Source organism: Mytilus edulis, chromosome 2 (assembly GCF_963676685.1).
Source record: "Mytilus edulis chromosome 2, xbMytEdul2.2, whole genome shotgun sequence".
In the NCBI taxonomy this organism is placed as follows: Eukaryota; Metazoa; Mollusca; class Bivalvia; order Mytilida; family Mytilidae; genus Mytilus; species Mytilus edulis.
Genome location: NC_092345.1, coordinates 105517774 through 105545154, shown reverse-complemented (window position 1 = coordinate 105545154; position 27381 = coordinate 105517774). Strand labels below are relative to the sequence as shown.

Below are 27381 nucleotides of genomic sequence, written 5' to 3'. Positions count from 1 at the left end.
TACTCAAATACAGATTAAATAAGTTCAATTCACTTTTATGTTATACAATGTATAATTGATTTTTTTTTAAGGTTCTGTGGATGAAGTACTGTGCAGTGATATTTGTATGACTATTTCAGCTATGTTGAGGGAAATTCAATCTTGCAAAATTGCTGTTTCGAGAAAATAGGTATTCAAAACATGTATTATAGAGAAATAAGCACATTGTGCAGTACACACTCTAGAAGTATGTTTAGAGAAAGAGATGAAACTGTTTAGAACTTTTTGCCCTCTATCAGTCTATAGTCTATACAACAACAGTACTATAAACGAAATGTGGGATTTATTTAAAAACAACATCACAAAATCAATAGATACAAACATCCCACATAAAATGTTAACATATAAACACCGACTTCCCTGGGTGCACAACAAACTCAGAAAAATGATAAATAAAAAGAATAAATTGTACTCTAAAATGAAAAAGGACAAAAAGCATATACTTAAATATAAAAAACTTAAACAACAAGTCCAACAATGTCCAAAAAGCTGGTCATGTTTGTTATTCCTACTAGTATGCTCACTGGTACATACTTGGTACAGGCCGACAAATACAAATTTAGTCAATACAAGATAAATGCAACATGCCTGCTGTGTCAGAGGGAGGACGAAGATTTAACGCATGTCTTAACATTCTGTCCAGCTTTAAGGGAAACTCGTATGAAGTATTTCCTTCCTCTCAAAATCCTGGTCACAAATATCATAGGTTGCAAAGGATGGGAACAACTTTTTAACATTAACCAAAACATTGTAGCACTTTTGCTAGATTTCACAGTTTTCCACAGTATGCAAAACCTCAGTAAAACCCAGAAGATGAATGTCAAGTCACTGACTAGAGACTTCTGTTACAAAATACATATCTGCCGCTTACAGCTTCTTAAGAACTTAGAAAACAAGTGAAATTCAAATGGAAGTATGTGAATGCTAGGAATGATTAGTATAGACAATGTACTTTAGTAACTTTTGTACCTAAGCAATTTTTACTTTTTTACTTATGATGGACAAGTTGGGTTTTAGATTTTATGCCTCCAAACATGTACATTTTATTTTTCTAATCCTGTGAATATTTTTCCATCCCAAATTTATTTGTATTTTTATCTCTTAACCATGTTAACCTCTCCACCATATGTACAGAGCACGTCTACTGGCCCTTTTTTACATTATTAATTTTGTCGATTATTTTTACCTTTTTTTGTTTTTTTTTTACTTTTTAACCCTATTGTAATTAACTTTTAAAAATATAAAATAAATCTTTGATTAACCCACTAATGTAAATACTCCTGATTACCCATTGCGGGGTGTTCCTTAGATAGGAAGCTAATACACAAGAAAGAAAGAAAGAAGAACAGAGACGTGCCTATTGTACATACATAGAAAAAATGATCCTTGACCTTCCAACAAATGACCCTGACCAAAGTTACAGCAACCAATCAAAACCGAAAAAACTCTTTTCTTACATTAAATCCATCAGAACTGACAATAGTGGAGTTGCTCCCCTGAAAAAAGAGGGACAATTAACAACTGATACAAAACAAAAAGCCAACATTTTAAATGAGCAATTCCAATCAGTCTTTACCACTGAAACAGCAAGTAACATGCCTGATAAAGGACCAAGTCCCCATCCAGTCATTCCATCACTCACAATTACCACACCTGGCATACAAAAACTCTTACACAACATCAATCCGCACAAAGCCACTGGTCCAGATAACATCAGCGGCAGAGTTCTAAAACAACTTCAAAACATAACGGCACCTATCCTCACCATTATTTTCCAGAAATCACTTACATCTGGCTGTATACCATCTGACTGGAAACATGCAAATGTCGCACCAGCATACAAAAAAGGTGAAAAATACAACGCAGTTAACTACAGACCAATCTCTCTCACTTGTATCAGTTGCAAACTAATGGAACATGTCATAACAAAACATTTAATTAATCACTTAGAAAAAAACAACTTATTATACGACCTCCAGCACGGCTTCAGACACTCTAGATCATGTGAAACACAACTTCTATCTTTCATACAAGAACTGGCTTCAAATTCAGACAATAACACCCAAACAGACCTTGTAATTATGGACTTTGCCAAAGCCTTTGACAAAGTCCCACATCAAAGACTCTTATACAAACTACACTTCTATGGAATACAAAATGAAACACTTAACTGGATCTCTGCCTTTTTATCAAACCGCACACAAACAGTTGTCCTGGATGGAGAGTCATCAGACGTTGCTCCAGTTACTTCTGGTGTCCACAGGGAACAGTTCTGGGTCCAGTTCTTTTTCTGGTTTACATAAACGACCTACCAGAATATTTGAAAACCAGTAAACTCAGACTGTTCGCCGACGACAGCATCATTTACAAAAGCATCAAATCTAAAGAAGATTGTGATAGCCTTCAGGAAGATCTTGATGCTGCTGCAAAGTGGGAAGAAGACTGGCTGATGGCTTTCCATCCAGACAAATGTACAGTTCTCACAGCCTCAAATAAGAAAAATACAATTAAAAAAGACTACATCCTTCACTGTCATACCCTAGAATCTGTCTCCGCAGCTAAATATCTTGGTATAACACTGCAATCTGACCTAAAATGGAACCAGCATACAAACAACATCATTGGCAATGCAAATAAAAGTCTAGGATTTCTAAAAAGGAATCTAAAAACATCAATCACAAACATTAAGTCCCAGGCATACCTAGCACTTGTCCGACCAAAACTAGAATATGCTTGTTCGGTTTGGAACCCTCATACTGCTGAACAATGCAATAAACTTGAGATGGTTCAACGTCGGGCAGCTAGGTATGCCTGCAATCGTTACCACAACACCAGTAGCGTTACAGACATGCTCAATACCTTAAATTGGCCTACCTTACAACAACGCAGACTTAAAACTAGACTTATAATGTTCTATAAAATTGTTCACCATATTGTCGCCATACCATCAGATTTACTCATACCAACAGACAATAGAACCAGACAATTCCATCCACAAACTTACAGACACATACTTACATTTAAAGACTGTTACAAATATTCCTTTTTTCCGTTTACTATTACACAATGGAATGTACTACCTCCAAAGGTAGTACTTTCTCCGACCTTAAATATTTTTAGAGAACAGTTGACACCTACTGTTCTCTACAATATAAAACAGTAAACCTAGTAGTTATGTAAATAGTTTTAACCACATGTCATGTTAGTATTTGTTTATTTTTGGCACTTTTCTTTTATAAATATTTATTTATTATTATCCTACGCATGCGCAGCAGTTAGTAATCATCAAAAATCTGATGGATAACTGGATACCATAAGAAGAAGAAGTAAGGCTCTTTGGCTTTGGCTTTGCTTAGGGGGTCTCATTGGAGGGTTCTGATCCCGTATCCCGCTTACTGTTTTGTCAGATTCCTGTATCCCGCTTACACTATGTACGTAAGCAATTCTGAATTTTTTGTAAGTTCCCGTGTCCCGCTAGACTTCATTTCCCGTTTTCACGGCACAATAATTTGGACTTTCAAGTGTCACGCTTACTAAAAATCGGCCATCCCTCACGTTACGCTTAGACCCCAATGAGACCCACTGCTTATAGCTTTCTTTTACTGTAAAAAATAGTATACTATATAGTAAATAAGTCCAAATAATTAGCCGATTGTGCAAGGGCTGTATAGCTAGTCAAGGTCGTTAAAAACTTCCATTTGTTGTCCAAATAAATATGATGCCCTGCTAGGCTATTTTGATTTTTTCTGTGACTCCTGAGTCGTTCCTACATATTATTATTAAAGATGTCATAATTATTTGGACTAATAGTATAAAGGAGGGTAGTAATACACCTTATTGCTATTTGTCCCCAATTCCTGAAAATCACACAGGTTCCTGTAAAATTTTGACGTCATAAAACAAAATATCTGACGCCACAATGGAAAAGTGATTATTGTATGCGTCAAAAGTTCAAGCGGCCGGGTCAGCCGGGATTAGTGATAAGGTGTATGCTCTTTACTGTCTGGCGTCAAAAGGTCATTTTCAGCTACTGTTAGTGTGAAATTGGTTAAAATTTTATCGTTGTTCATCAAAATGTCCTTATGATTTGTCAGAAGTCTGAAATATTTATTGTTACTGTCATTTTGGGGAAAAATTTAATGTAATTTGTCGAAGTAAGTAGATTTTTTAACTGTCTAAAAGAGAGTGAACATTGCATCGTTATGCACTAAAAATTACTGTTAACGTCATTTGGCAATTTTTTTACCGTTTTTTTATCATGAAGGTATCCCCATTTAAATTAATACCACCCTTATATGACTATAGGAGAAGCCAGTTAAGGGGGCTCACAGGTATAAATCTTTCTTTTTTTTAATATAGGATTTCGCTATATTTTTCTTTAAATGAACTTTATCCTATACTTTTAAAATGTAATAAAAAAATGGGGTCACCTTTCATTAAAGCTCACAATCTGGCTCCGAAAGATCTATCTATCTATAAATCTTCCTGTTTTGCATTATTACATGCTGTTTTTCCCAAAATTTTTATCGCTCCCATACATGTTTGCAACAGTTTGCCCCTTATGTATTGGGCTTAAGAAATTTCACATACTCCATTTGAAGTCTAAAATATGCTGGTCGTTAATTATAGATTCAATGTTTTATTATAGTCTCACTACATATTCAAACATAAAATGAGATTCACAGAAATAAAAATGAAACATTAAAACATTTGCATTCTATGCACCAATCTTCAAAAGATTTATCAGAGACTTTTAGGACAAAATACATGTATATATACAAAATGATATACATATAAACATATTTTTTAAAATTATATAAAATTTACTGTGTCCATTTACACTAAATGAAAGTAAAACATTTGTTTTGTCAAGATATAAATTGATGTAAGTGAAATATAAATTAAAAATACTGTTTTATTAAAGTTTCTGGTCATGAATGTTTTCAATAAACTAGCAAAATCTTTTAAAAGCTCCTGCACATACATTGACATAGGTTCCTCATTATGATCTTCATTTAATTCTGTAGGACTTCATATGTTCAAATTACATTTAAATTTTAGGGGCTGGGCCAAGTTAATTTGCCCCACATTGTGCATTCTCCATGTTCTCCTTTTAATACATGTAATACTAATAGATATATAATTGACATTTTGCCTAGGTAAGACAAATAAAGTCGCATCATGTATGCAGAGTACAGCAACAATCAACAGAAGCCAAGAAGTGAAGCCACTTCACCGGTAAGTCTTTTGAGGTCATAATTGCAGAATTCTGTAACAGTGAGTATAACCAGGGGCGTAGCTACCCGGAGGCACGACAGCACATGCATCCACGTCATTTTCACACAAAAAAAAAACAAAAACAAAAAAAGAGAGAGAGAAACAGATGAATTGGTCAATGGGAATCGGACAGAGTGATGCATCTATTATCTATTATGAACATATTTGTTAAATGTTCGGAGACTGTTTGTGTCTTTTCCATGCTGAGAGCTGCCGGTAGAAACTTTCTACCATTTCTTGATTACCTGATACAAGAACTTACATGCAGATTAGTTTCTAACGAAGAGCGGTTTTCTACCCAGTATTTGATATCAACAAAGCCAAATAGGATTAATTAGGAAGCAATCAACATATCATTTGAGACGTATATAAATGACCTTACTGTAAACAATGTTGCACAATCTCACGAGGAAGTTGAACTATGGATTGTAAGGTGGGATATGGCAGTGGACCCCAAAGCCATCCTCTCTTTCGGAAACTCTGCCAGTGACAAACAGTGACCTATATCCAAACATTTACATTTGTCCGCTCATTCTAGTGATAAAGCCGGTGACAACAGCAACAGCAGAGAGAAGTTTTAGCGTAATGAGAAGAGTGATAACTTATGTCCCCTCTACAATGCATACAGAAAGACTTTCTAGTCTGTGACCATCCTTCATACATACAAACATTGGGAAATTGATATTGAAAAAGTTACTGACACACTTGCTGTTAAGAAAAAAACGTCGTTTGGGATTCCTTTTTTCTAACCAGAATTAACATGATTAATATGACTTCAAGTTAGAAAGTCAAAAGATTGAATCAATGTTTTGATATATTTAGGCTAACAGAATATAGTATTGTGTTTATGTTTATAATTATGTTTTTTTTATATATACATCTTTGCTTACATCAACTTCCATTTACACTTTGGTTGATAGTTGTCTCATTGGCAATCATACCATATCTCCTTATTTTTATATCTACTTTGCTCAATACAAATACTAAAAAATGGAACAAATCTCTGTGATTTTAAAAGCTATCACGGCGTACAAAAAACACTAAAATAAAACATGTTTTAAAAGTCTTCATTCGACTCGAACATTTTGAAGTTAAATAATTGACAAAAAAAACATAACAAAAATGTACAAATTTTAATAGGTTGTAACTGTTTTAAAACGCTATATATGTGGAGCGTCAGGGAGGCTTTGCTACCCTGGACCCACTAGGGGCCTTAGGCAGCCCCCAGACCCCTCGCCCTTCGGTTTGTGATTCCACTTTTCATTAACAAAGGGGCTAAGCCCCTGATGACAGAATACAGAAACAACCAATGGAAGTCAAAGAGTGGTGCATCATCATTATCATAGACAGTCATACCTTTTATTTTCCTTGAAATCAGAGTTGATACTTCTGAACATAAAAAAAACCCAAATTCACCTGGAAGTTATTTAGCAAGAATTGTAAGGTCATATAGAGTTCAGTATGAATGTAGAGAGATGTGGTATGACTGCAGATAAAACTGATATACGCCAGATTCCAATTTAAATTATGTGTAAAAGTTTTGCAGTGATTTCTGTGGTATGAAATTATGTCAAACCAGCATGTTAATGCTAACTATGAGAAATCATATTACCAAATAGATCACCTGTATAAGTCTTTCAAGTTCATTCAAAATCAGTGATATGAACTTTATGGACAGAGAAAATAGATTGGTAAAAAATCCAGAATGAAACAAAATTTACCAATTATGTCTGTTTGTTTTGCTCACACATTGTTGTCAATATAATCATAATAATAGAATTGTTAGCAACTCATTCAAGTGAGAGGTTCAACTAGCTATAAAATCAGGTTTAATCCACCATTTTCTACAAAAGGAAATGATTGCACTAAGTCAGAAATATCACAGTTGTTTTCCATTTAATTTGTTTGATATGTTTGAGCCTTGGATTTTGCAATCAGTTAATATTTACCTACTGTTATTAGCATGTGACATTTGTTTACAGGCGTCTTTTAAACTGGACAGACATCGTTCTATGTCCCAGAGTCTGACTAAAACAGTTTTATCAGGGTCTGCATTGGAAAGGAAAAGTCGTGGTATTTCACATCAGGATGACCGTCAGTTCTCTCATCATGATGGATTGGTTGACATGTATATTGAAGATATTCTACATACGGGAGAAAAGATGTAAGTAAAATTAATCTCTGTATTATTGTCTGATAGTATTCACTAGAAAAATATTAAGTTAATTTCAAATTATTCCAATGGTATTCAACATTTATCATGTCTATGATCTAAGAAGTAGTATTGTAGTATACAGTAAAGAATAGAGGCAGTTACATCTCAAAATAAATTAATACAGTATTCAGTAAAGTAACTTGAAAGCTTTAATAGTCATAGATCTACATGTAAAAAAGTAGGTATAAAAAAATGCACAGAATAGCCCATTACCTTAAAATGTCTGCATACACATACAGTGTTCTGTATTCAGTGTTTTATTTATCATTAAAATTGAGAAAGGAAATGGGGAATGTGTCAAAGTGACAACAACCCAACCATAGAGCAGACAACAGCCGAAGGGCACCAATGGGTCTTCAATGTAGCGAGAAACTCCCGCACCCGTAGGCGTCCTTCAGATGGCCCCTTAAAAAATATGTATACTAGTACAGTGATAATGGACATCATACTAAACACAGAATTATACACAAGAAACTAAAATTAAAAATCATACAAGACTAACAAAGGCTAGAGGCTCCTGACTTGGGACAGGCGCAAAATTGCGGCGGGGTTAAACATGTTTATGAGATCTGAACCCTCCCCCTATACCTCTAGCCAATTTAGAAAAGTAAATGCATAACAATACGCACATTAATATTCAGTTCAAGAGAAGTCTGAGTCCGATGTCAGAACATATAACAAAAGAAAATAAATAAAATGACAATAATATATTAATAACAACAGATTACTAGCAGTTAACTGACATGCAAGCTCCAGACCTCAATTAAACAGATTGAAACATTATGTCTTCATCATATGAATCAGGCACAATCCCTCCTGTTAAGGGTTTAGTATCATACTTTCATAAAATATATGAGAAGAACATAACCCGTGTCATGCCAACAACTGTTTTTTAAAATAAATGTGCTTAGTCCGATGCAAAGACCCTATAAGTGAATCAATATTAAAACCAAAGTATGCAATCTTTAATGACCTAACAACAATATCGTAACTATATCCCTTCTTAATAAGTCTGTTTAAAGGTTTTGTAAGCTTTTGAAGTAAATACTGACATTTTTGTGCTCAATTTAGTGATTCTTATTATGTTGCATTGATGATTACAGATTTACATTAATACATGTATGCGATACAAAGCTAAGTATAAGCAAATAGAAGGTATTCCATTGAAAGAAGTATGCTGGTTGTGAGGGAATTTTTAATGTGCCTTCATAACCTCCATGTACATTTGAATGGCAAAGTTTTACCATGTGATGTATGTTTGCATTTTGAAGTTAACAAGTTCTGTACTTAGTTGTGATGTATGTTTGATATGTAATATTTGTTCATGTGAGGATGGGAATTTTTATCAGTAGTACCTCACAGTATAACTCATTAGAACTATTTAGGATATTATGACTTTTATAACAGGTACTCACCAAAAAAGAATACTAACATCAGAGCCAAGATGACTATGTACCAGCTACTTCAACATGATATCAAGGTAATTTGTCTTTGCGCTATGGTAAATACATAAATAACATGAACTGTTTGTTCATACTTATTCTTTATTTTATGATTGGTAATAGATATACAAAGTTTATGTAGCCTACATTTTATTAAGCAATAATCATTGATATATATTAATAAATAATTAGTTAAATATAAAAATAAGAAAATGTGGTATGATTGCCAATGAAACAACTCTCCACAAGAAACCAAAATGTGGTATGATTGCCAATGAGACAACTCTCCACAAGAAACCAAATGACACAGTAATTAACAACTATAGTTCATGTTTCAATGAGTTGCCTTTAGGTTACACATGCTATTAACATTAATCTTCTAATGAAGGTCACTTACAATTTCATGATCGCTGAAATGAGTTAATAACAGATGTTAAAATATGGAACATTGTCAATATTTAAAGAAAGATCATTCCACTCGAATATGAGATTTTATCTATGATATTTCAGTCATCTAATTAGTATATAAAAGAGTTTGTTAAAGCAAACTTACATGTTTGTTTTAAGGTATGGTATAGAAGGTGGAAGATCAAAGGTACAGAAAATCCTATCTTCAAGTCTTATATCAAGTATATAGAAAGTAAGTGAATGAGCATGGAACTATAAATAATACAAAAAGTTCTGTTTATTATTTGATAAATTTAATCCAATCATTATTCATGGTTATTTTTCATGAATAAAAGTATCTTAAATGGATGAATTTGAAATTTTCTCTGTCATTGTCTGTTGTTGTTTAAGTTGATTTATTGGATCTTGGTAAATGTTGTAGACCAGACAATAACTTATAGTATAGATGCTAGAATTCATGTCATCTTGAATCTGGTGAATAGTTGTCTCATAAGTAATGATACCAGAAATCTCCTTGTCAACGTTTTATTTAGAAAAATGGAGGATGATTTTACCCTGGAAAGGTTAAACCAAAGAACTACCTTCTTGGATATTAATGACGTAATATTTAGGACTGAGAGAAAAGACTGGTCTGCCAGAGGTTGAATAAAGTGTTGTGATCAGTTGATTAATCCTCCTGCATACTGTTACCTTTTGAATTAGCATGTTGACAATCTGAAACAGCATGTTAGTGCAGTACAAAGCAAGATTATATTACATCAACATATGCTTTGTCTTGATATAACTGTACATTTGCCACTGGACATTAAACCACCTATTGGTATAGCTACATTTGCCACTGGACATTAAACCACCTATTGGTATAGCTACATTTGCCACTGGACATTAAACCACCTATTGGTATAACTACATTTGCCACTGGACATTAAACCACCTATTGGTATAGCTACATTTGCCACTGGACATTAAACCACCTATTGGTATAGCTACATTTGCCACTGGACATTAAACCACCTGTTTATATAACTGTAGGCTACTGTAGCTAAATATATTATGTTCTAGTTTATTGTCCTCCAGCATGTTAGTGCAGTACAAAGCAAGATTATATTACATCAACATATGCTTTGTCTTGATATAACTGTACATTTGCCACTGGACATTAAACCACCTATTGGTATAGCTACATTTGCCACTGGACATTAAACCACCTATTGGTATAGCTATATTTGCCACTGGACATTAAACCACCTATTGGTATAGCTACATTTGCCACTGGACATTAAACCACCTATTGGTATAGCTACATTTGCCACTGGACATTAAACCACCTATTGGTATAGCTATATTTGCCACTGGACATTAAACCACCTATTGGTATAGCTACATTTGCCACTGGACATTAAACCACCTATTGGTATAGCTATATTTGCCACTGGACATTAAACCACCTATTGGTATAGCTACATTTGCCACTGGACATTAAACCACCTATTGGTATAGCTATATTTGCCACTGGACATTAAACCACCTATTGGTATAGCTACATTTGCCACTGGACATTAAACCACCTATTGGTATAGCTACATTTGCCACTGGACATTAAACCACCTGTTTATATAACTGTAGGCTACTGTAGCTAAATATATTATGTTCTAGTTTATTGTCCTCCAATAGTTACCTAGGATGATAAGCTGCTATATTATTTTGTAGGTAATTTTGGTTCAAGTATTTATGTTTTATATGTGTTTGATTACCTCCCTTGTTTTGTAGGTAATTTTGGTTCTAGTATTGATGTTTTATTTGTGTTTGATTAGCTGCCTTGTTTTGTAGGTAATTTTGGTTCTAGTATTGATGTTTTATTTGTGTTTGATTACCTCCCTTGTTTTGTAGGTAATTTTGGTTCTAGTATTGATGTTTTATTTGTGTTTGATTACCTCCCTTGTTTTGTAGGTAATTTTGGTTCTAGTATTGGTTCACTATTTGTGTTTGTTAGATGGGTTATCCTGTTAAACTTGTTCCTGTCATTAGTCTGGTTGTCAGTGGTTGTCATACCAACAGCTGTAACATTTAACTACAACAACATCTCACAAGAACTAGAGTGGATGAACTTCATTGGTGGAGAGGTAACTTTAAGGTACCATAAAAATGTAGGGAAAAAAAATTAAAGATCAAGCTAACTTTACTTTGTAAGATGCAAAAAATCCTTAAGATCATCATGATATATATAAATGAACAAAAACAAAAACAAAAAACAAAAAAAAGTTAAAAAAGTAATTTACCATTGCTGTTGATAATTGTAACTGTCTGGAGAGAATTATGAAAAGAATGAAGTTGACCTTATAGATGGCATGATTTTTTTTTATATTTATAGGGAGCCATTAGGGAGAGCTGGCTGTTTTATGGAGGTTATCCAGAGGTCATTGATGGAGTTTATCACATTGCACTGGCCTATTTAATGATGATCCTGTTGACATACTTTGGTAGTCTGTTTGTTATTCTAAATAAGTAAGATTTTCTAAAATATAAAGGTTAGATAACTCCTCCAAACTGAAAGTTATTCATCTTCGTACATCTGGTATTTCTACTCAATAATTAGGGTTGATCTGACATCATAGCTTCATAGTATTTAAACTGTAGGAGGATTTATCAGGAACTACAACATTTAACTGCTTACACCCCAAAAATGACAAAGTTCAACTATCTCCCAAAAGGGCATATATGAACATGAATAAAAATCAAAACCCTGACCACATTCACACCTCTAATATATGTACATACAGACAGCCAAGTGAAAACTTTCTAGGATTCAAACTGTAGGAGGAATTATGTTGAATGACTATATACCCGTAAAGGGATGGATGGACAGACAGGGGTAAAACAATAAGCTCCCCAGGTTTAAAAGGCAGGTGGGCATAATAAAATAATACCTAATTGAAGAATTTATACAAATAAATGTTTTGTGACAAAACAGCACTGATATTTTAAATCTCTTGCACTTTGCATGTTCATGAGTTATTCAGTTTCTTGTTGATTGTTTTCTGTGTTATAGATTTGTTTTATTCTATAATCATTTTTTATTAGTTTAGGTGGTTCTGATAGACCAAAGTCATCTACATTTTCATCAAGATTCAAGTTTTCATCGATTATATTTTCATCCTGGGATCACGGTGTTACATCTGCAGATGCCTCAAATAATCTGAGTGTGGGGATAGCTAGTGTTCTCAAGGTAAGCAAGTCCATAAAACATTGATATGCACAACTATATATACAATTTTCAAAACCACTTAAAAATGTCATTGTTTTACGTTGTATTTTTTCAAGCCTACAACATATTTATGTTGTGAAAGGGAGGCATAGCCATCCTTGATTTGACATCATCAACCCTTAGGTTCAGTCTAAGGTTCAAGTTTTTTAGACCTCAATAACTCTTTCAAATTTTATGGACATCAATTGCAGGCAAGAAAAAGTGTTCATGCGAAATACTTTAGGCCTTTTTTTTTTTAATTAGTTGGTTTACGGATCCGCCGACCCGATTTTGTTTAAAAGTGAAATAAAATTAAAATTTTGATTTCGTGTTGTTTTTTATTCCGCCGACCCGATTTTTCGAGTCCTGTGAATAAAAAAATCTGAGGCGTTCCAAAACGTTTTGTCTGTGTCAATAAAGCGTTTGTAGTGAACGGCGTATTTTGAAAAGCTTCGAAATGACGCAGACGAATTCAAAAACCCAACGAGGGAGGACCATGGAGTCTGACGGCTTCATCTACTTGGTATCTGCTGCTTCTTCGCCAAGCACGCTGCAATTGCAATTATTAAAGGAGTCAGAATAATGTGTTTGGGTAAGGTAACATATCTTTGGGGGAACTGTTACCTTGTGAGCTACCACATTTAAATTCTGGCTCAGTGTGTCAGTTTAGCATTTCATTTCTCATTATCATATTCTCATCCTAATTATGCATCTGATTAGCCACTAGACATTAAACAACAATTGACCATCCATCCATCAAATGCATAGCATATCAAGATAAGAGCTAAACTATTTCTCCTCCTCAACCCCTGTAATGTCATGAATGAACAGCATTTTTTTTTTTTTTCCTCCAACTCAAATTTTTCAGAACAGTTATACGTGAACAAAAAAAAAATCTAAGATTGCTATTTTATTTTTATTTTTTTTACCTCCTCCGACCCTAACCTTTGACACTAGTTGTCCGTAAACCAACTAATTAAAAAAAAAAGGCCTTACAATTTGTTTTCAAGAAATAGAACCTTGCATTCCTGTGACATCTTAAACTGAATTGTTTAGGGCTGCTACATGATTGATTATGGTAGAGTTGATAGGATGGGAAGACAATCTAATTATGGTTGGTTTGTAACTTTTTTTTTAATTTTGTAATAAAATTTAGAATGGAAATGGGGAATGTGTCAAGAAACAACAACCCGACCGTAGAACAGACAACAGCAGAAGGTCACCAACAGGTCTTTAAGAATTACAAATAAAACGAAAATTTTATGAAATGGTGGTTTAGGTATAAAAAAAGTGCCTCCAATGTTATTCTTTTTTTATTTACATATTTATAACTGCATTAAAGATATTTTTGTTTTACTGATCAGGATAATATATCAGAAGACCTAGCTAAGACCAAATCTAAGACAAGGAACAGAAGAGAAACATATACAATACTTTTTAGTAGAATTCTTGCCTGGGGAATAACCATGTAAAATAATGTTTCATTTGTTCATTATTTGTTCTAAAAAAAAAATCCTCAATGTTTTGTTACATAAAAAATGTTGTTATTGGTTTTGAAATATTGCGTTATTAAGTGACTGGATGTTAAAGACTTTATAACATTTTCCCTTTGATTCTACTCCTGACACTCTGGCTTACTCCAAAAATAAAAACAGACTGCCACATAATAGCATAATAGGGTTGATAGTTGTGTTAAAAACCAATCAATCAATCCTAAAATTCTAAAAATTGTGTTATAGAATTTTCATAAACTTGTTGTTTAAGGAATATGACCAGGTTCAGGGAGATAACTCTGTAAAATCAGTTATGCGTTTGTAAAATTCAATTTCATTAATGTGTTTTAAGGATTTGGAAATAATATGTGTAACCTAGATGCTTAGAATATACAAATGAAAATGGTTGACACAAATGTAATGATAATATAAAAAGTTATTTCCCTTAACCTATTTCTACCTCCTTAAACTTTTATTTTTTTCATACATTGTATATGAATTGAAAATTAATATTCAACTGGTCATTGCTTTTAATTTCAGTCAAAAGCTAGTTTATTTACTGGGATACATCTTATTAACATGATTAATTACATGAATTATTTTTAAAACTTCTAATTTTTAGAGGGGAACCAATACATAAATTTTCAATCTTGTGTTTAACTTTCTAGTAAGGTGTTTTACATAATGAGTACAGTCCTTGAAGGGTGGAGCAGGACCCTTCTAAAGCATATGAGATCTCCCCAATTTGTTTATGTGGGTTTGTTATTGCTCAGTTTCAGTTTTCTATGTTGTGTTTTACCTGACTGTACTGTTGTTTGTCTTTTGTTTTAAGTTTTTTGCATGGAAGTTTGTTTTTGTTTAATAAGTCTGTTTTTCTGTATTGTATCTTTGCCTCCTTTTACATTTATCATTGGAATTTAAGATTAACATTAGTGCATGTATTTACAACCAGAATATTAGGCCTTATTATAAAGTAATTCTCAAGTAAAACTGAAATTTTCACTTTGTTTGAAATAATGTTTTGGTCAAAAATTTTGTATGGAAATTTTTTAATTTAAATAAGAAAATTGTGAGTTATTGCAAAAGATGTATTATATAAGCACCTATATAAGAAAATTGTACTGTTAATGTTCAAGGCATGTTTAATTGACAATGTATGTAATATTTGTTAAGTTATAAGGTAAAAGAAAAATCTTTAACCTTTTCCCCATAGATTTGAGTTAAGTAGGATTTATAAGAAGTTTTCTGACAGTATAGATTTCCTGACTGTATCTCCCATGTGATATTTTGTCTATGTTTTTCATTATTTTGATTGGAGGAGGATGTGCTACCATTGTTTACTTGGCACTGTATGAGAAGTTTTCTGACATTAAAGATTTTCTGACTGTATCTCCCATGTGATATTTTATCTATATTTTTTCAGTATTTTGATTGGAGGAGGATGTGCTACCATTGTTTGGTTGGTACTGTATGAGAAGTTTTCTGACAGTAAAGATTTCCTGAGCGTGTACCTACCATCTATAATCTTCAGTTTGATCAACATCATAATACCACTGATTGTTTCTATGGTATTGATTTTTATTTTAATATTTTGTAAATCAAATAAAAATCCTCAATTTCCTTTCAGAAATTTTTGTCATTGTAAGATAAAAACGAAGATGTGGTAGGAATGCCAATGAGACAACTCTTCACAAGAGACTAAATGACACAAAAACTAACAACTAAAGGTCACAGTACGGCCTTCAACAATGAGCGAAGCCCATACTGCATAGATGACTGCTCTGCCCACATTAGCCATGCGACCAAGGGGCCTGTAATTCAGTGGTTGTAATTTGTTGCTTTATCATATTTGTTTTTTCAATTTATTTTTTTTGTACATAGATCATTATTAGCTCACCTGGCCGAAAGGCCAAGTGAGCTTTTCTCATCACTTGGCGTCCGGCGTCCGTCATCGTCGTACGTCGTCGTCGTCCTGCGTTAACTTTTACAAAAATCTTCTCCTCTGAAACTACTGGGCCAAATTTAACCAAACTTGGCCACAATCATCATTGGGGTATCTAGTTTAAAAAATGTGTCCGGTGCCCAGCCCAACCAACCAAGATGGCCGCCATGGCTAAAAATAGAACATAGGGGTAAAATGCAGTTTTTGGCTTATAACTCAAAAACCAAAGCATTTAGAGCAAATCTGACATGGGTAATATTGTTCATCAGGTCAAGATCTATCTGCCCTGAAATTTTCAGATGAATCGGACATTTCGTTGTTGGGTTGCTGCCCCTGAAATGGTAATTTTAAGGAAATTTTGTTGTTTTTGGTTATTATCTTGAATATTATTATAGATAGAGATAAACTGTAAACAGCAATAATGGTCAGCAAAGTAAGATCTACAAATAAGTCAACATGACCAAAATGGTCAGTTGACCACTTTAGGAGTTATTGCCCTTTATAGTCAATTTTTAACCATTTTTCGTAAATCTTTTAGAAAAATCTTCTCTGAAACTACTGGGCCATATTTAACCAAACTTGGCCATAATCATCATTGGGGTATCTATTTAAAAAAATGTGTCCGGTAACTCGGCCAACAAACCAAGATGGCCACCATGGCTAAAAATAGAACATGGGGGTAAAATGCAGTTTTTGGCTTATAACTCAAAAACCAAAGCATTAAGAGCAAATCTGACAGGAAGTAAAATTGGTGACCAGGTCACGATCTATCTGCCCTGGAATTTTCAGATGAATCAGATAATCGGTTGTTAGGTTGCTGCCCTTGAATTGGTAATTTTGAGGAAATTTTGCTGTTTTTTTGTTATTATCTTGAATATTATTATAGATAGAGATAAACTGTAAACAGCAATAATGTACAGCAAAGTAAGAACTTAAAATAAGTCAGTATGACCAAAATAGTCAATTGACCCCTTAAAGAGTTATTGCCCTTCATAGTCAATTTTTAACCATTTTTCGTAAATCTTAGTAATCTTTTAGAAAAATCTTCTCTGAAACTACTGGGCCATATTTAACCAAACTTGGCCATAATCATCATTGGGGTATCTAGTTAAAAAAATGTGTCCGGTAACTCGGCCAACAAACCAAGATGGTCACCATGGCTAAAAATAGAACATGGGGGTAAAATGCAGTTTTTGGCTTATAACTCAAAAACCAAAGCATTAAGAGCAATTCTGACAGGAAGTAAAATTGGTGATCAGGTCACGATCTATCTGCCCTGGAATTTTCAGATGAATCGGATAATCGGTTGTTAGGTTGCTGCTCTTGAATTGGTAATTTTGAGGAAATTTTGCTGTTTTTTTGTTATTATCTTGAATATTATTATAGATAGAGATAAACTGTAAACTGCAATAATGTACAGCAAAGTAAGAACTTAAAATAAGTCAGTATGACCATAATAGTCAATTGGCCCCCTAAGGAGTTATTGCCCTTCATAGTCAATTTTTAACAATTTTCTTAAAATTTGAAGATTTTCAATAACATTTTCCACAGAAAGTACTGTTATAGATAGAGATAATTGTAAGCAGCAAGAATGTTTAGTAAAGTAAGATCTACAAACACATCACCATCACCAAAACACAATTTTGTCATGAATCCATCTGTGTCCATTGTTTAATATTCACATAGACCAAGGTGAGCGACACAGGCTCTTTAGAGCCTCTAGTTTATCTTGATATAATCGTTTTACATTTGTCATTCCCAAGACTTTTTAAAGCTTACTATACAGTTAAGGTTATGCTCATTGCTGAAGGCTGTACTCTGACATATAGTTGTCAACTAAAAAATTCTACATCCGTTTGTCACTTGTTAAGAGTTGTCTCATTGGCAATAATACCACTTCTTCTTATTTCATGATATTATTCAAGAATCTAAAAAAGGGACACTCTCTTTTACTATTGCATGGGAGAAGGAATCATCGTTTATTATAATGCCTCTTACATATGTTTTTATTTCAGTTACCAGGTTATCTAGAACACTATTCAAGTGGGAAGAAAGAGCTGTGTATTACACTGTCAAGAATCTTTATCCTAAGAATGGCTAACTTGTTTGCTCTAATTGTCACGCTCTACAAAAACTCTACAGAAGTAAGTCATATCTTATAGAACATTTTGTGAGTGGGAGAGAGCTGAGCATTACGCTGTCAAGAATCTTTATCCTTAGAATGAATTACTTGTTTGCTCTTATAGGTCAGTTCCAGAATAAGGTTTTCAGACCAATCTGTCATGCGACTTCCATCACTACGTGACAAAAATGTATGCATCCTCATTTCCAACACATGTTGAGCAAACGGGTGAAAAGGTTTGATTTTATTCTGCACAAAATATTTAGGAAAGTAAAATCTAATAAGATGGTCACACTCTCTCAGTTGTACAGGAATCAAGATTATGTATTTACGGTACATAAATTATTCCCACACTACCCTACAGAATAACGTTTATGAAAGTGCTGGAAACTTTGGAGCTCTGTAGTTGGGCTGTGTATGGCAAAATGAATGTACAAATTTAATAGTGTTGCAGAAATTCAAACAGTGAAAAAAAGTTTTAATTGATTGAAATGTTCAAAAAGCAATGAAATGTATATTGTAAGCACATATTTTGATGTTTTGCCATTACTTTCATAACTGATATACAATGACATTATTCAAAGGATTATTTTCCAGTTAACAGGAGGGTGTACAGGAACTGTGATTGGACAGGAGTTTTACAAGCTGGTTATCATGGATACAATTGTGCATGTAAGTAACTACTGTATAATTTAATATTGCTCTCCTATGGTGCTTTGTTAAATTGACTCAATAAACAACAATCAGATTATTTTATTATACCCCCACTTTAAAAATAGTGGGGGTTTACTGTTTTACCTCGGTCTGACAGTCTGTCAGTCCATCCATCCGTTCGTACTTTCGTTTGTCCAATGAATATTTTTTCGGTGCATTTTTCTCAGGAACTACAATACAAGAATTTCTGAAATTTGGTTTCAGGGTTTATAAGTCAGATATACCGTGTGATGTGTTTTCAAATTTGTCACTCATCAACTTCCTGTTTACTGAAATATTGGGGAGGGGGTATCTTCAATGATCAGTAGCTCACACTTTCACTTGTTTTAGATTTAATTCATAAAAAAAAAAGGAATAAATTATTGTAAAAGGCATTTCTTATACTATAGGACTTAATCTACAAGGATTTATCAAATCAAATCATTAAATCAAAAGATTTTAGTCATAAAAGATACAAAACAGTACAAGACATACTGGGCTGATCAGCATACCTTTAAATCCCACAAAGATACTTCAATAAACACAGAATACTTACATAAAACAAAATTTGCACAACAAATTATATTTATTGAAACACCAAGGGAAATGATATTTTGATTTTATTGTGATAACAGATGCAGTGAAATGGAATTTAAAAAAACGTCCAGATGAGTATGCTTCTACCTTTAGAACCAGGGGAGCAATTCAAGTTTTTGGAGCTCTTGTTTGTTTTTGTTATAGTAATTATTTTTGTATTTGTAGTTTCTGTTTATACTTTCAGGCTGTTGTTAGTACTGGGATGAGTATTGCAAAGTATAAATATACCAAAGAAAAATCAGAGTTTAATATATCAGCAGCTGTACTGGTTTTGATCTATAGACAGGGATTAGTCTGGGTATAATTATTATTTCATTTTGTTATTTAGATAAAAAAAAAAACTTTTGAAACCACTGGATCATTTTCAACCAAACTTTAACTGAATCATCCTTGGGGTATTTAGTGTTATGTTTCTGTTTGTTTCTATCAACCTTGACGGGTTACTTCAATACTTAATTGATATGGGGTGCTGCTTGGGTTCTGTTACCCCACCCTTTTCATATAACTCAGATTTTAAAAATGTATACCTATTCATATATTGTGTGGGTACAAATGTAATTTTTTCCTATAATGTTTGGGTTACACCTGGTGTGTAATGGTCTGTAATGAAAGAGTGAAATACCAAAGAGCCAAAAAGAGAAAAATTGGTTGATGAAAACAGCTGCTGGGAACACCAAGAAAGATGATAGACGAAGAAGTTATGGGAACTTTATTGACCTAATCATATATTTCTGATAGTTTTCCCGATCTATTCACATAATTTCCAGTCTAAAAAGGTGACCTATTCCAGCGGGACATCCTATCACTTGGTATTAAGAAAGTGGACCCGCCCAGCAATTGACCAACATTGCCGTGTGGCTAAAGATAGAACAGAAGGCTTTAATGCATAAGTTGTCAGCTGGTTTGAAATCCATAATAGATATAGATAATCTGATAGCTCAAAAATGCTTATTATGTCAAAATATACCTCCTTCCGATTTCCACCAAAAAATAATTCTTAGGAGTTACTGTCCTTAAAAAACAAATTTAGAACAACTATCAAATTTTTGCCTATTCTCTTGAATGCTATGATAGATCATTTGAAACAAAACAATAACCCCATCTCCATCAAATCCTTTTAGGATTATATCACATAGTAATGTATCAATGTGAAATATAAATGAATAAGTATAAGGTAAAGGATGAGCAATACAGGCACCTGTTGTTTAATGTATTAAGATAATTCTATTTTGTGTAAATATTTCAGTCTGAAAATCTTATTATAACTTGTCTTCTGTATTTTACATTACAGGTAGGAACTATAGCCTGCCCTTTGATGCCACTGTTGGGTGCCTTGTCTAGCCTGGTTTTCTTTTTCCTGAATTATGCCATAATTAAATATACATGTAAACCCCCCATTAAAAGATGGAACCAGTCTCGTAACACAGCATTCATTATGGGATTCCTGCTGACAACGCTTGTGGTAATCATAGCACCTGTATCTGTAGTTGTTGGAAGGTAAGGGAGATAATAAACCAGTCTCGTAACACAGCATTCATTATGGGATTCCTACTGACAACTCTGGTGGTAATAATAGCACCTGTATCTGTAGTTGTTGGAAGGTAAGGGGGATAATAAACCAGTCTCGTAACACAGCATTCATTATGGGATTCCTACTGACAACTCTGGTGGTAATAATAGCACCTGTATCTGTAGTTGTTGGAAGGTAAGGGAGATAATAAACCAGTCTCGTAACACAGCATTCATTATAGGATTCCTGCTGACAACTCTGGTGGTAATAATAGCACCTGTATCTGTAGTTGTTGGAAGGTAAGGGAGATAATAAATCAGCTTTATTTGAATTCAGCATAGTATACTAAAACAAGGACATAACATATAAGCTCTTTGAGCTTATAACTGACAGAAACATGTTTGCTTACATTTCTAATCCAAAATTCCAGTATAGTAAAGATTGAGTTTTTGTCAATCAAATGTAATAAGATTGTTTTTGTCGATTTCTGTCTAATGTCATTTCTTCCTTTTTGATTTTATTGCCAGTGAAATAATAATTTCTAATCAAATATTTGATAAAAACAGTATTGCTATCCATACTGCAAAACAAAGTATTAGCTTTAAAAAAAAAAAAAAAAAAAAAGCCAGAGTATTAGCTTTAAAATAAAAGCTAGCTAAACCTCAGAAAATATTTGTAGCATTTTAGAAGGTTTTGCAAGGAATGTTGTATATATATAGTCTGAACTTTTTCAATATTTGAAGTTTTTTTTATAGAAAATGTTAATTGGGATATTATTGTTGAAATAATTAGGGTTTTGAATAAGTCAAAAGTTACAGCGTAAGATTTCCAAGCTTTACAGCCTTGGAAACAATAAATCGAAGTAAACCTAGATTATTGTTAATCTGGTAGAAATTCCAAGTCAAAAATGTTCATAAAAGTTCAGTTGATAAGTCAAGATCAAAACATGACATGGTAGAAAACTCTTGCCAGATTATATTGAAAACCAAAGATAAAGTTTGATATAGAACTTTGTGAAATGCTAGGTTATCTAAATGGTACCACCCATCTGAGGATATTTTATGTTGCCTTTGCTAAATAACATTGTAAAGAATTTTCTCTAATGTCATACAAGACAATGCATCTTGATTGGTGTGTTTAGGTTATATTTTTGTAATAATTAATATTATTTGAATGATTCTCTTTTAAGTCACCATGTTATACAGCTTGGCCAGACGTCAATCCCTGGGAAATATTGTGGTCCATTCAGTGACAAGAAACCAACAGAGGCCTATGGAAAGTTTAAAAGACAACTAAACTTGGATATATTAAAGGAGGTCCTTCAATGGCTATCTTCTGATTCGGTTCTTATTCCCCTCTTTCTTATCCTTGTGTAAGTAATCCTGAAGCAGTTTCATTTTACATATACTAACCACATTTAGTGAATTGATAAAAGGGCACCTATATCTAGTTTAGGTAACCATGGTAACAGTTAAGACATAACTTTTTTTAGGTTCTTGCCCTTTTTCAAAAATATATAATCATTTATATATATCCATAAACTTTTTGAAAATCTTCCTTCCAAACATTGGAAAATGTTTAAAAATTATACAGTATTAAATACTTGCCTAGTGCCATTTCTAAATATTTAAAAATCAATGAAAACATAAAAAAAAGTGATTAAATAATACAATCACGAAAGGATGTTAAATTACAGAATATCAGTTTGTTTTACATGAATAAGCATTATTGAAGTAAAACCTACAATCTTGCATGGATAAGCATTATTGAAGTAAAACCTACATTTTACATGGATAAGCATTATTGAAGTAAAACCTACAATCTTGCAGCAAGCTATAAATAAAGTCAGGATAATTTATTTCGCTAATTGAACTAATGATTGTTTATAAGACATGTTAATTTGAATCTTAAATGACACCTTATTTAAGATTTAAATGCTTCTTTTAGTAAATTCATTGGGGTGTAAAAGTGTTGACTGAAGTACATTTTGTATTAAGCGCGGAAGAGCTTCATTCTATAAATTTGTGCAAGGTCAACTCATTGACAACACTATGAAATTACTAAAAGAAGCACTCAATACTATAATTACATTGTTTTGCTATGATAATAAAAAAATCGATTTTTTTATCATTTATTTCTTTAAATAACCTGGGCACTTTTTTGTGATAGCATGTGTCATAATGAAATTAAACTACATTGGGATATGAAGGTGAATGTTAATATGACGCACAAGCGTTGTTATCCAATCAAAATGAAGGATTCTTCTGAAACGTACATGTGATGTAATTATTAGTTATTATAAAAAAGAAGATGTGGTATGATTGCCAATGACACCAGAGACAAAATGGCACAATAATTACCAACAATTGTTCACCGTACACCTTCAACAATGTATGATTGCCAATCAGAGAAAACTCTTCACAAGAGACCAAATGACACACAGTCTGTTTAGTGAGCATGAATACTGTGGTTTAATCTATTTTCATGGGTACCAATTTTAGTGGATTACGAAAAACTTGTGTATTCCTGGATATTTAATATTGTGGTTTTGTCTAGTCTGTTGAACTTTTTAAGTTCATGGTTCACCTATACCCAGGAAATCCACGAACATTGGTATCCATTTAATAATAATAAATCCACAATAGGAACTTAAATGCAATACATATAGATTCTACCACTGCATCGAGTGTGATACGATATTTATCCACTCGAGACAGTTAAATTTTCAAATTTAAAACGCATAGCTTGCCAAGCGTTTTAAATATTTAAAATTTAACTGTCGAGAGTGGATAAATATCGATTACACGAGATTTGTTGGTAGAATCTATTTCTCTAATGATTTTCAAACAATATGCAGGCAAACATACTCCTTCTTTGTGAATGATCTGCAAAAAATGTGTTCTTTCTATGTCATCAGGCATGGTCGCCTTTTTTCATGCCGTCACAATATGAAATTCAGAGGAAAGCAAGAAAATTCAACGTCATAATCGGATTTCAACCAATGAAGAACTGAGATTAAACGGACCACACGTTGATTAAATTTTTGTATACAATGGGTGCAGAAAGGGAAAAATTTACGAAGAATTAGAGAAAGTTTGTTATACAATGTATAGGAAAATGAGAGATCAGTCTAATTTCAGTTGCTTTATGGAAAGTCCTATTTTGTTCATTGTAAAATTATCGTTTGTTTTATGGAATAAGACATAGTTAATGTTTTAATAATTCCATTTAATAAGAACCAAAATCTTTTGTTTCAGATCATTGTTGAGCTACCAGAGAAAGATCTTAGCAGGGGAGAAACAGCATCGACTTCTTCTCCAGGCAGAACTTACTCATGTATGTATCACAGTTAATACTCTATATATCAAAACCACAATTGTTGTCTCTCCTTAATGAAGTACAGAAATATAATTGTTTCTGCTGAAGGACTACAGGTTACAAGAGCATAATTTTTTGTAATGCATTTATTAAAGGACCCAAGTGTTGTTGTTAATTTTATTTCTTGAAGGGTTAAAAAAACAAAATTTAAGAATGGGTAACAGTTCCTGTAATGATGATGGTAGTTTTTAACGACCATTGACTGGCTATACAGCCCTTGCATTTAAAAATGTCAAACTTTCAGCAGTTCCTGTAATCGTTTATTTTCAGCATTTTATTACAAAAAAAAACATTATATGATCATTCTACCCTTACTATACTGAAGTTGTGAAAAGTATCTAAGTGTTGGACGATTTCTCGTGATTTCCAAAAAATAAAGTGTACTGAACTGTTCATTCCCCTGGCCATTCCAAACCTGTATGCTATTACAGAATTTTCCCTTTTTTGCTTCGACCAGAGGCGGATTTAGGGGCAGGGGAGCCGCCCCCCCCCCCCCCCTTTTCGGGAAAAAAATTGGTTGCTTATATAGGGAATCACTGAAGCGTAACTGGAGCGGGCCCCTTCTTAGGCAGTCAGTGGGCCCCACTTGTGGCGAAATCAGTCTAACACGGAATCGTTTTATATCTTTAATCCAATAACTAACAGTTATTTACAGTATGTACAGTTTATAAATACCACATTGGAATAATCCGTCTTTTTCTTTCTAATTCAACTGATAATACTTCTATACTTCTGTTACTACTATTTTTACAATGATAATTATCCATAAAAACCCTTAACTTATATACTAAAATCATAAGAACATTCTAAATCTAGAACAAACTATAATTAACTAGAGAAATGATAAATAATCTATTTTTAGTAACAGGGTAAATTCCGGAATTTGCCAACACTTTCTTGAACATAAATATACACAAGTACTTTCACTATCCATCTAGAATATTCTAGTATGATTCATTTACTATGATTAAGATAACAATGTAATTTTATATACACAATGTCAAAATAAAAGTCCAATGTCTTTATAATTGCGTACTTTCGCAACACCACTTATGAAAAATCCTGGATCTGCCACTGTCGACCCATTCAACACATCACATCCAATTCCCAATAACCTCAGTTTTTTTGTCCAAAAGTCATCCCTTGTGTCAGAGTAAACACAATAGCTCAAATGGAGTTTTCATTTGTTGAACTTATAACTTATGTGTATCAGTGGGAAAAAAACTTTGACGAATATAAAGTACATTTTAGGTGAGGCCAAAACACACAAGTAAACGCGCCTGGTGAAGAAACATAGCCACACCAGTTTAAGTCCTTCCGTCAAGGACCTTCTTCAAAAGCAGAATTATGGATGATAGTGGCACACTATTTAGAAAGTGTCTCAAAAACTTGTTTTTTAGTTTGGGTAAAGAGGCAGAAGAAATAATTCTATCAGATTAGGCTTGGATCAATGTTTTGTATTTCAGTTATTCTTTCTTTTATCTGATGAAAAAATAAAATTGATGTATATTTACAGGAAAGAGAAGATAATCGACAACGAATGAAAAAAATGCAAGAACTTGGAATCATGTGGAACTAATAACACTAGTGAAGACATTGACAAAGTTCTTTTGACCTTAAAATTTTGAGAAAAATCTGAAGACCCTATATTGAATATTTCATCTGAAATGAAAGTATTTTCTTATATATAATCAACTTTGAGATGATGGTAAATCTAAAAATCTCTTGAGATGCATCAATACAATGTTAATTTTTTTTCTTTTCAGTTTTTGACTGTTATCATTAAAAATTTAGCAATAAACAGTTAGGAAAAAATACTAAAATTTGCCCTTATGAATTTTACCATCCCCTTTTCATTGCTTTCTTGCAATATCAAGCTTACTGTTTGTGTCGTATATGCGCATATGTATGTAATCAGAATCTTCCATAGATTTTATATCCAGTAAATAAAATGGTAAAATATAATTTCTTTTTGGTGTATCCATGGCAACAATCTGCATTTGTTTGTTATAAAATATTGCAAAAAGGGGTGAAAGATGTCACATATTTCCCCAAAATTTGGCTAAAAGTAGAATTTCAATCGCTTGAAGTAATACCTTTTCTGAAACTGTGTACATATATCATTCAGCAAATCCAATGAAAATCATATGTCTTTCATCTCATTTTTTTGTAAAATTGCGTCAAAAACTTCGGTATCGGGATCGTTCGCCCTGATTACATGTTCGCCCTAGGTTCGTTTGCACTGAGTTTGTTCGCCCTGGTAGTTCGTTTGCCCTGGGTTTGTTCGCCCTATATTCATTTATGGGAATAAAATTTGTGGGACCTGGGAAAAATTTGGTTGATTATATAGTGAATCACTGAAGCATGACTGGAGAAGGCCCCCTCTTAGGTCAGTCAGCCCCCCCCCCCCCCTTTATGAAAAGTTCTGGATCCGCCACTGCCAATACCTTGAAGTCACAATATCTTGTAGTCCTGAAATGTACAGAAACTTATAACCTAGTAGCAGCTAGCTATAAACAACATGATACATCGTTAATGATCGGCCAAATTGTAGACTGACTTCAACACATTCAATTATATACACACAACGCAACACTATACTAAAAAATAAAATCAGGGCGAACGGACTCGGGGCGCACAGAAACTAGGGCTAACAGAAACTAGGGCGAACCAGAATCAGGGCGGACAGACACGGATTCAAAAACTTCACGTAGAAAAAGAGTGTTTGTAAACAGTACATTAATTTCTGGACCGATGGCCGGTCTAGCTATGAAAATATGGATTGTCAAACAGAAAACAGCCCATAAAACATGTAAAAAATAATCTTGATGAACTTATAAAACCATCTTTGAAGGCTAAATTAGCACTCATCTGTCTAAAAATGAATTTTATTACACAATAACTTTCCTATTTTAAAAATCCACAGGGGCCAAAATGCGAAACTAAACTCCTAACTGTGTATTGCTACCTTAAAATGTTAAAGCAAAAAAGATTGGTATGACTAGATGCATCTACACAGGA

General features: G+C 33.2%; 2 protein-coding genes across 2 annotated transcripts; both read left to right on the top strand.

Annotated features, from left to right (window-relative positions):
• Positions 1 to 77: 77 nt before the first annotated feature.
• On the top strand, positions 78 to 26325 carry LOC139513817 (transmembrane channel-like protein 7). Its single transcript, XM_071302640.1, has 17 exons — positions 78 to 169; positions 5199 to 5277; positions 7299 to 7480; positions 8939 to 9011; positions 9541 to 9613; positions 11332 to 11504; positions 11753 to 11886; positions 12463 to 12607; positions 13990 to 14093; positions 15542 to 15686; positions 18076 to 18204; positions 18780 to 18854; positions 19657 to 19770; positions 20764 to 20969; positions 22172 to 22354; positions 24240 to 24318; positions 25877 to 26325. Exons 2-17 carry the CDS (start codon positions 5221 to 5223, stop codon positions 25937 to 25939), a joined length of 1935 nt encoding a protein of 644 aa, XP_071158741.1. The 5' UTR covers positions 78 to 169; positions 5199 to 5220; the 3' UTR covers positions 25940 to 26325.
• LOC139511150 (uncharacterized) lies at positions 2489 to 3202 on the top strand. The gene has a single exon (XM_071297724.1). The coding sequence runs from the start codon at positions 2489 to 2491 to the stop codon at positions 3200 to 3202; it is 714 nt and encodes a 237-aa protein (XP_071153825.1).
• Positions 26326 to 27381: the final 1056 nt, after the last annotated feature.